This window comes from Bison bison, unplaced genomic scaffold, assembly GCF_000754665.1.
Source record: "Bison bison bison isolate TAMUID 2011002044 unplaced genomic scaffold, Bison_UMD1.0 scf7180017864466, whole genome shotgun sequence".
NCBI lineage: Eukaryota > Metazoa > Chordata > Mammalia > Artiodactyla > Bovidae > Bison > Bison bison.
The window spans coordinates 9,166,105-9,176,839 of NW_011495027.1; the positions used below are offsets into that span (position 1 = coordinate 9,166,105).

A 10,735-nucleotide genomic window follows, 5' to 3' on the forward strand; every position below is an offset into this window, starting at 1 on the left:
ATAAGGTGTCCATAGGTGTGTGGATTTATCTCTGGGCTTTCTATTTTGTTCCATTGATCTACATTTCTGTCTTTGTGCCAGTACCATACTGTCTTGATGACTGTGGCTTTGTAGTAGAGCCTGAATTATTTTCATAGTATAAGTACTATAAATAAGCATATGCTATTTTCATAATCAGAAAAAATCCAACAAAACTTTTTATTGAAAAGACTTCTTCTAACATCAGAGCATAAAACCATAAATTATATGATTTTGTAAATGGAATATCCAACTGGAGGATTATTTATTACACTGAAAATTTTATTTTTCTAAACACCTCTACTTTAGAAATGTATTTGGAATATGTAACTTTTTTCCATAAGTGTAGAAAATTCAAAGAGCAAAGAGAATATTTTAGGAGGCAAAATTTTCAAAAGACAAAGTTATTTTGATAGTGGAAAGTAGTGAAATGAACTTAATAAAGTGTGTTCTCACTATATATTAAAAATGAAATTAAAATCATTTAAAATAAAAGAAATATGACATTGCAATGCAAACAGAAATTGAGGAGAATCCCAGAAGGATAGGAAGTAGTTGATGGACAGCACAGGAAAATGAAAAGACAACTGGAGGAAGTAATAAAGCCTATGGGGAAAAACTTGAAATTTATATACTGAAAGTTCATAATTTTCAACATAAAAATCTAATAACAACTGATAATCCCTTTCCTTTCTTTAAACTTTAATTTAAGGATAAAAATAGAACTTTAAGAATTACTTTATACAATCATATTTTTATAAGATAGATATCAAATACTCTCAGTAAGATTTGTGTTTAACTTTCAAACTTCTCCTCAAAACAGTATATTCCTAGATGATAGATGCAGAAAAAAAATCACATGTAACTATTTATTATGGGGGAAAGTGGCAAGATGAGAGCCATATTACAAGCAGATAATGCTTAAGTCCTATGATGCTGGAAAATGTCACAAATAATTGGGTTTCTTCTCTGTCTTTTTTAGGGTAGTTTTCACATACAGCAGACAGAAAGCTTTATGACACAACACTAACAGACAAAACCAAATTGTCTTTACAAAAAGGATTTTGTTGAACACAGGCTCTCCTTTCTCTCTTCAAAATATTGGGTTTCAAAATGAAGTCATTGACCTAGGAAAGATAAACAAATAGGCTCCAGGGATCTGGAGGCAGGACAAAAAGCAGGTTAAAGAACAGAAGCTTAAGTGTGAAAACCGAAAAACAATTACCTGAGGCTCAGTGCCAAATGGGAAGAAGAGATGTTTACTGATGTTGACAGGTGACCTGCAAAAGGGATAACCCACTCCCATATTCTTGCCTAGAAAAATCCCATGGACAGAGGAGCCTGGCAGGCTACAGTCTGTGGGGTCACAAAGAGTAGGACATGACTGAATCGATGCAGAAAGCACATACACATGTATAAAATATATACATAACAAGAGAATTTACCTCATAGGGCTATTGTAAAGATTAAGGGTATATGCCATCTATGTTCTATGTACCAGAGGGCCTTACTTAGGAAGTTTTTTTTAAAAAAAGAAAGCATGTTTAACATTTGAGCATCCACCTGAGACTCAGATCTTAATTTTTATACTGAGATTGGTGCAATTGCAATGATTTCCATAGATCATACTAAGAAATGAGACTTCTTGCACAAATCTATCACTATTAATGATATAGTGAGTAGAAATATGGTCAAGAAGTTGTGTAAGAGAGAAAAATCAGAAAACAGATGCAGCTAGAAAGCCATTTACTGAGGTGCAAATATTCAGTTGCAGAGAGCTAATTCCCAAACTAAAATTAAGGAGAAAAGGCATAAGTCATCATCACCATCCTCACCATCATCCCATGACTCAGATAGTTCAAGAGAGTCTCAGTCTTCTGATTCTGAAAGTGCTTCTGAAGAAAATTTTTAAAAAGAAAAAAGAAACATGAAAAAAAATCCTGAAAACACAAACAAGGAAAAATTAAAGAAAAATGCATCTAGTGAAATGAGGCTGAAAATTTGAACATGACTCCAGTCTATTGTCTATTCAGAAGAGATACTCCTATACTTGAAAATAGATTCCTACCAGGAACATGAGACCAGAACCTCAGTGGAAAAGGAAAACCAAAAGTCAAATGGTCAAGAAAATGAGCATGTACATGACAAAAATAAAAATTTGACCATGTTATCAAGCAAGCCCTAGGACAAATGGAGGCAAAAGTGGATGAGTGAGTTGTGCAAATTAATTTCTGTCTCCATTTTCAAGTTTAGAGACCTGTTGATGAATTTCCTTTATTTCTGTATTTTCATTGTTTTTAGGTTTTTGGCTTTTTTCTTTTTAATGAGACTTAAAATTGAGTTGATCTTTTGATAATCTGTAACCTGAATAATTTGTCTTGCTAAAATAAACTTGAAAAAAAATTGTAGCAAAATTCTTTTACTTTAAAAAAAGTTCTAATTGGTAAAAGTTGTTTCCAAAGTTAACAATTTAGAAATAATAAAAACAAAGGTGACTTTAGTCATTTGTATAATTTTAAAGGTTTGAAGCCATCTACTGTCACAGGAGGTAAATTCAGGCAAAATGTTAATGTCAGCTGAATTTTAATTCCTCTTTTAATAAAACATTTTATAACTACAACATAAAATTCATGACTGTAGGTTTATGGACACTTTTATAAATCTTTTAGAATGCTATGTGGGGTTTGGGTTATTTTGTTTGGATTTGTTTGGGTTCATTTTGTTTTGCTGAAGTATGTAGGGATTTTTAAGGCAGGTGTTAGTTTAGGGAAAGGTTTCTGAATTGAAATGTGAAAAGAAAGACAAAGATTGCTCTTTTGAATTATCTGCCCTAATTTTTAAAAATTTTATTTATTTATTTAGGGCTGTGCTGGGTCTTCACTGCGAGCATGTTCTTCTCTAGTAGTAGTAAAAGGGATATTCTCCAGTTGTGATGCATGGGCTTGTCATTGCTGTGGCTTCTCTTGTTGGGGAGCACAGGATCTAGGGTGTGCGGACTTCAGTAGTGTGGCAGGTGGGCTTAGTAGTTGTGGCTCCCGGGCTCTAGAGCACAGGGTCAACAGTTGTGGCACACAGGCTTAGTTGCTGGGAGGCATGTGGGATCTTCCCGGATCAGGGATCGAACCGTGTCTCCTGCATTGGCAGGTGGACTGTATTACTGAGCCACCAGGGAAGACTGAATTATTGCTTTTACGTTACGCTAATAAAACAAAACTCTACAGGGTATCTAAGTGCCTCTCAAAGCTACATAACAAAATACCCAGTTGATGTATGAGAATTATAAAGATAATTTAGACAGTTGGTGAAGAAAACAACCTATACTGAGAGGTAATTAAAGAAGAGCTATACCACCATGCTACATTTAAAATAGGAAATATATGTGCAGAAAACCAAGTAATAATCATTACTCTTTTATAATTGTCTTCTGGAATGGATCCTCTTAAAATTCTGATATCATCCTCTTCTCTTCCTTTCCAGTGAAAACAAGTGCGTCTTACGCTTTAATGTGCATATAATCACCTGAGGATCTTGTTAAAATGCAGATTCTGACTCAGAAGGTCTGGAGGGAGGCCCAAGACCTTCTAATCAACTCCCAGGTATCTCCCATGTTACTGGTCTTTGGATCAGACTTTAGGTAGCAAGGTCTTTAACTACCGGCAGCCAGGAGTTGAAATACCAAGAAATAGTAAGTGGCAGCATTTTCCCTTCTGTTTTGTTTGTTCCACTAACTAATCAAAACTCACACTAAATTCTTAGCTTACTCACTTAGCTTAATTCTAAGCTTAGCTTAGTTTACTCCTCTTTGCCCTGATTTCCTCCTCACTGGTACCTTTTCTATACATACCTGTTATTATCTAGGATGCACTGGTATCCAGTGCTCTCCCTCTAGGTTAGGGGTCCTTAAACAGTATATTCCCTACAGTTCCTGTTGTTCCCATTTTCTAGAAATGGAGTCTTGGTAAAGAGACTATTCCATAATCTACTAAGGAGTAAACTGTGATAACATCTAGAAAAGTGAGTAATCCAGCAATCATTTGTATTTGGCTTTAGAATGTATTAGAATATGCCAAAGATTTATAATTACATTTTACTTATCATAATATTAAAATAGATTTGTGTGCTCTGACCATAAACCAACCAAGAGTGTTGGCAAGGAGGGAATGGGAATGGAGGGGACCTATTTGAAAGCATGAGGAAGTATATATAGGAGGGAGGTCTAAGATTAAAATCTTTTCTATGGATGATAATCTGTGGAAATCAAGAGTTCATTATTCAAGTCCTATATGATTTAACACAACTCAGACATGACAACTAAATATTGTATTATCTCACCCCTTCCCAATGGGTTATTTGAAGTGCTGTTAAGGAATATTTCTTTTCAGTACAAATAGTTACCATTCATTGAACATATACTATGTATCAGTACTTAAACTAAGAACTTTCTATGTAGTGGCTTACTAAATTCTCACTCCATACCTATGAGGTAGCTGCCAAACAGCCAATTAAGGACATTTTTAATCGAAAAAAACTTCTGGATATTTAACCCAACAAAGATTTTTGTGAAAACTCTGTTGTATGGTTCATTCTATAGGAATAAGTTAACCCAATGTATTTATAGTATAGCTAATAAATAGGAAAACTTAGGGTTATTATTCACTTCATGGAAAGAATACCCAGTGACTGTACTCCTTTAAGCAGTCAGTATATATAACAAGGTTTTGAATCACATATATTTAACATACACATAATTTTCCAGGTAAGCACTTGCTCAAATGGCAAATTATCTACCCAAGTGTTTCTAAAATTGCCCTGATGATAGAAAGTGACCTGGAGTGCTTCTTAAAACCATAGAACTCTTAGTTCTGTTCACTGGTGATTCTGAATTAGTTGCTCTGAGATGAAGTCTGCCAAGTTTGTGTACTTACTATATTATCCATACATTTCTTATGATGAGCAAAGTTTGGGAAACATCAGTTTGTGAGTAAAGTTCAAGCTTCTTATTTTAACATCTAAAGTCTTCCACAAAGTGACCTCAAGGTACAGATCAAACATCTACAACATTTACCTATGTTTATAATTATCTATTCATTATTCCTCCCTCGGAGCTTTGCTCAAACTCTCCCCTCTGCCTACAATGTCCTTCTCTCATGTATTTGCCCATCAAAATCTTATTCATCTTTCAAAGCTCAGTTCAAATTTTTACCCCTATAAAGGCTTCCTTGACCCCATAGTCAGGATAATACTCTCTCTCTTACAGATTCCTATAGTTCTTTATTTTTAAAAAATATTCTTTATTTACTTTGGTTGAGCTGGGTCTTTGTTGCGTACGCAAGCTTTCTCTAGTTGCGGCTAGCAGGGGCTACTCTTCATTGTGGTGCGGGCATCTCACTGTGGTGGCTTCTCTTGGTGTGGAGCACAGGCTCTAGGTGTACAGGCTTCAGTTGCAGCACATGGGCTCAGCAATTGGGGTGACCTGTCTCTAGAGTGCAGACTCAGTAGTTGTGGTACACAGGCTTAGCTGCTCCATGGCATGTGGAATCTTCCCAGACCAGATATTGAACCCGTGTCCTCTATGTTGGCAGGTGGACCCCTTCCACTGTACCATCAGGGAATTCCAGAACTCCTATAGTTCTTTAAATCTCTATTGCAGTGATTCTCAAAGTGTAGTCCCTGGAATAGCAGTATCAGCATCACTTGGGAATGTGTTAGAAGTGCACATTCTAGGCCCCATGTCAGATCTATTGAGTCAGAAACTGGGTATGGTGCTCAGCAATTTGTTTTCAAATAAGCTCTCTAGAATATTCCAACACATCCTGAAACTTGAGGCCCACTTCTCTAATGTAGTCTATATTTATTATTGTTATATTATAGGTCTTAACTTCTCTGCCAGAATGTAAAGCTCCATGAGAGCAAAAGTAGTGTCTTCATCATTTGTATCCTTTGCACTACCAGGCATAGTACTTTTCACTTAGCAGATCACAATAAGTCTTCTTAAATTAAACTGCTATTTCTTTAGTGTCAAAGTCTATGTATGCTAGATGAGCAGACTGCAGTGAACCAATTTTTCATTTTAATGGTGTTTAATAACCTTTAAAGGTTGTAGCATGATTGATTCAGATGCAGAAACACCAATTGTAAAGACGACTAAAATAAGGGCTGGTTGCTCTTACTTTTCAACAGAGACAAAGTCTTAAACTTGTTCTAAGTTTAATACATATGATGCCTCATAAATGTTTACTAATAACAGCCAACAACCTCATCTTCTTCTCTACTTCTCTTGTCTCTAAGGCTTTTACATCTGAAGAAAAATTCCTAAAGCTTCTGAAGTAGCTTCAACTTCACACTGTATCTATAAATAAATTAGATAATAAACACTGCTTAGCGTGCCTATGATACTACTTATTAATAAAGAAATCTGAGAGATAACTCACTGGAAAATAATATCAAATAACTTTTGCTGTATTAAAAATCAACATAACAAAGTTAGAAATCACCACATTAAAAAACAAGTTAAAGGAAGACAGTCTACACTGATTAATGTTTCCTTTATTGTTGCTTGAAATGATATAAGAATAGGTTCAGACAGCCACTGGATTCTTAAAAATCTTTAGTAAAAAAAATTAATGGTGAAAAATTGATACAATAAATAGATTTACTGACCTACAAACATTTTGCCTTCCCAGAATTTCTTCTTAAGATAATATTAAATTGGTTCTGGTCTAAATCCAATTAATAACCAAATAGTTATTTCTAAATGAAGCTTAATTATCAGCTTATGAAACAAAGCCTCTGTAAAAGTGCTTTTCATGAAGTTACAATATTATGGGGGAAAAAATCAGTCCAAATATTTTGTTGCAAAAAAAGTCAACAAAGTTGGTCAAATCCAAGAATAGAAAATCTGAACAAGTATGAACTGCTTTTTAAAAACAAAAATCATGCTTTGTAAGGTGTCCTTATAATTTGTCTTATTAATATAAAAAGCATTTTTGTCTGTTTTAGAAGATACCATCAAATATTCCCAGAAAAGACTTTATTTCGTCAGCTTCATCATCAGGATGATACCTACTGGGGGAAAAAGCAAATGTAAAAGTTAACTATTTTTATAACACAGATTTATAATAAATAATGTACTAAATATATAAAATGGATAAACTTGAAGATTGCTGAGAGGTAATTTATCAAACGAACTTCAATAGGCATAATCTTATAGGAAGTCTGGAGGAAATTAGAATTCATGAACTATGAAAGGTAGAGACAAGTATATTAGATAGATATTTCTTTAGACATATTGGAAAGTAGTGCCATTTAATCACTGTCAACAGGTCTCAAAACCTTGACTATTCAAGAGGGAAACGGAAACTGCTAAAGGTAACCATAAAAATGATCAGCAGTAGGGGCACTGATTAGACTTAACCTGACTTCTTCTTTGAACCTGTAGAATTATAACAGAACCTGGTGGCTGAAATACAACTAGAACATTAGAAAAATTAGCTGATCTCATTTCTCAAGTGACCTCATATTTCATATTATCAACATATTGTATTCAAATTAGTAAAAAAGTTTATCAATGTAATACAGTGTTTTAAGTACTAGCATCAAATACATAGGTTCTCAAAAATTGAGATATTTGATATTTTGAATTATCTTAGGGAGCTTAGCTAACCAGAGGTCTAAAATTTTTACATCTTTAAGTAAATAAAACATTTAGGTTCTGATCCTTAAAATGACCCAAGGGAAAAGGAATGCTGAAATTCTTTGTAGAAAGCTTTCACTTGTATAGTCTTAAAATATTTTTAAAGAGTTCTTACCTGAAATCAATCTCCTTTTTACATTCATTTCTAATAAAGCAATCCACTTTCTCATTAAAATTTGAAGAGTTTGATATTTTTTCAGAGCGAGTAAAGCATAGCTTTTCAATCTCTGGTGACAGACTTTGTTGTTTTCTTTCTTGTAAATGGACCTATATTTTAAGGTTAAAAAAGTCAGCAACCATTGAAGGTTTAACTATTCAGGCAGTATTTAAAAGAAAAAAGAGAGAAGTGTTTCTTCTTATAATACTTGCATTTCCAGATTGTTGAGGTAATTGTGTCATGGAGGATGCACCAAACTTGGACACAGCAGAATTTGATAAATAAATATCTGGCTTCTCATGTGATGAAACAAAACTAAAAACCAAAATGAATTACTTGGTCAATTGTGGCATATAAGAGAAACAAACCATTCTAATTTAGATCAATAGTAATTCTTTGGAAAATATGATTAGCTTATCATATTCATCACCCATAAAATTGATGCTCTATTTCTTAGACTCATGGTGAAATTGGTGTCTCTTCTTTCTTTTTGACAAAAAAGCAATTTGTATATTCCAAATTAAATATGAATACTACTTTTAAAGGCCTACAGAAACAATCATTCAGCAGTTTTCATTAGAATTGAGTCTTAGTCATCTGTAATCAAGCAGTCCATAAATCTTCTCTAAATCCCACTTGCTTAACTTTTAGTATCCTTTCCCTATTTTGGTCTCACTGTAGACAGACATCTCTAGTTATCTTCTCATGTGTAACTGTATATTAGTGTTCATCTTTAATCTTTTATATTAAATTCATTCATTAAAAAACATTTCATGATTCACTACCATAAGCCAGATATTGCACTAGGAGCTAAGTATAAGCAGTAAACAAATCTTTAGGAGGTGATCATCTATAGAGGTGCAGACAATAAACAAACAGTAAACATAATTACAGATCCTGAAGTGATATGAAGGAAATGAACTGAGTAATAATATAGTAGATAACAGTGTGGAGCACAAACCCCCTTTAAAAAGATGGTCATGGATGCCACTCTGAGGAGGTGACAATTTAAGTGACACAGGCTAAAATGTGACAGTCATGCAAGGAGCCACAAATAGTAGATGGTGTAGGGAAGAATCACACATATTGCTAGGACAGAATCTTTTTATCTCTTATAGCAAGGAATGGCAAGGAATTAAAACAGTAAAAAGAATATGAAAGGAAGAGCATGTGTCTCCTTTTCATCATAGACCCTCAGCGCTTACAGGCCTTCCTAGCAGCAACTTTTGGCACCAGTTTCTCAGAGGTTTCTTGATAGAACTCCATTTTAAACCCACCTATTTTCTGTTGGTCACTTTTAAACTCTTCCAAAATTATTTGTACTTTTCTAAAGTTGTGGTGCACAACACTATTCATATGCCTTGTTACTTTCCTACTTTGATTTGCCTACTTTCTTTATACCCATGGCTTTGTTCACTGTGATGCTTCTAATCTGTTTACTGTGTATGACTTAGAGTTAGAACCAATGAATGGAAATGATAAAAAGACAAATTTTAAAAGCTAGTGAATGACCTGAGAAATCCAAACATGAAACAAGCACTATAGAATGAATAAGCTCCTGGTCACTGGAATTGTCTTGGTGGAAACAGCACAATTACTTGCCGGTAATGTTGGATGGTTCCTTTCAACTCTGGAATTCTATGAAATCTATGATTCTGTGATGTAGATACTAATGTTCAGTAAAATGACTAAATAATAGCAAAAATATCATATGACACTTACAAACTTAAAAAAATTTTTTAAAGTAGGAGAAATAACTCTTTAGTAGAAAACTGAACCCTGAATAAAAAGTTACCAATATTTCTTCTCTGTGGGAAAGTTTGGTTCTGGCTATAACTTCTCTCCCTTACGTTCTAATCAAGTACAACATACAAATGTATTTTACATTTCTACAAAGATACTTTACGTTGAACACTTCTAATATATTTTTTTTCAAATGTCTCATATGCTGTATATCCTTAAATAATATTTATGTCTACCCACTTGTCATTTATTTTTCCCTGTTCCTTTACTGCAATATTCTATCAATTTCTAAATCTATTCTTGAAATGACTCAAAAATCCAATTCTCTCTCTCAGTTTCTATCACCTCTGCCCCAGTTGAGGACTTATCATAGCCTGCCTTTCTCACTGGCCACTATGCTCCTGGTGGTCCTACCCTCTACAATTCATTCTACATATCACTGCTGGAATGGTATTTTTCTGATTGAATTACATAACTTTAATAGTTATAAGCTTAAATAGCCTTCAGTTCAGTTCAGTTCAGTCGCTCAGTCATGTCCAACTCTTTGCAACCCCATGAACTGCAGCACGCCAGGCCTCCCTGTCCATCACCAACTCCCGGAGTTCACTCAAACTCACATCCATCGAGTTGGTGATGCCATCCAGCCATCTCATCCTCTGTCGTCCCCTTCTCCTCCTGCCCCCAATCCCTCCCAGCATCAGAGTCTTTTCCAATGAGCCAACTCTTCGCATGAGGTGGCCAAAGTACTAGAGTTTCAGCTTTAGCATCATTCCTTCCAAAGCAATCCCAGGGCTGATCTCCTCTAGAATGGACTGGTTGGATCTCCTTGCAGTCCAAGGGACTCTCAAGAGTCTTCTCTAACACCACAGTTCAAAAGCATCAATTCTTCGGCGCTCAGCCTTCTTCACAGTCCAACTCTCACATCCATACATGACCACTGGAAAACCCATAGCCTTGACTAGATGGACCTTTGTTGGCAAAGTAATGTCTCTGCTTTTCAATATGCTGTCCAGGTTGGTCATAACTTTTCTTCCAAGGAGCAAGCGTCTTTTAATTTCATGGCTGCAGTCACCATCTGCAGTGATTTTGGAGCCCAAAAATATAAAGTCTGACACTGTTTCCAC

General features: G+C 34.8%; 1 protein-coding gene across 1 annotated transcript in view; it reads right to left on the reverse strand.

Moving 5' to 3' along the window:
- Nucleotides 1-6,551: 6,551 nt before the first annotated feature.
- The window catches only part of HFM1 (HFM1, ATP-dependent DNA helicase homolog (S. cerevisiae)), a 110,446-nt gene continuing 106,262 nt past the window's right edge, over nucleotides 6,552-10,735 (reverse strand). The window contains exons 36-38 of the mRNA XM_010860419.1: nucleotides 8,072-8,183; nucleotides 7,827-7,978; nucleotides 6,552-7,080 (exon numbers count right to left, since the gene is read on the reverse strand). Of these exons, the coding sequence (XP_010858721.1) occupies nucleotides 7,014-7,080; nucleotides 7,827-7,978; nucleotides 8,072-8,183 (331 nt within the window). The 3' untranslated portion in view covers nucleotides 6,552-7,013. The remainder of the gene's footprint in view (nucleotides 7,081-7,826; nucleotides 7,979-8,071; nucleotides 8,184-10,735) is intronic.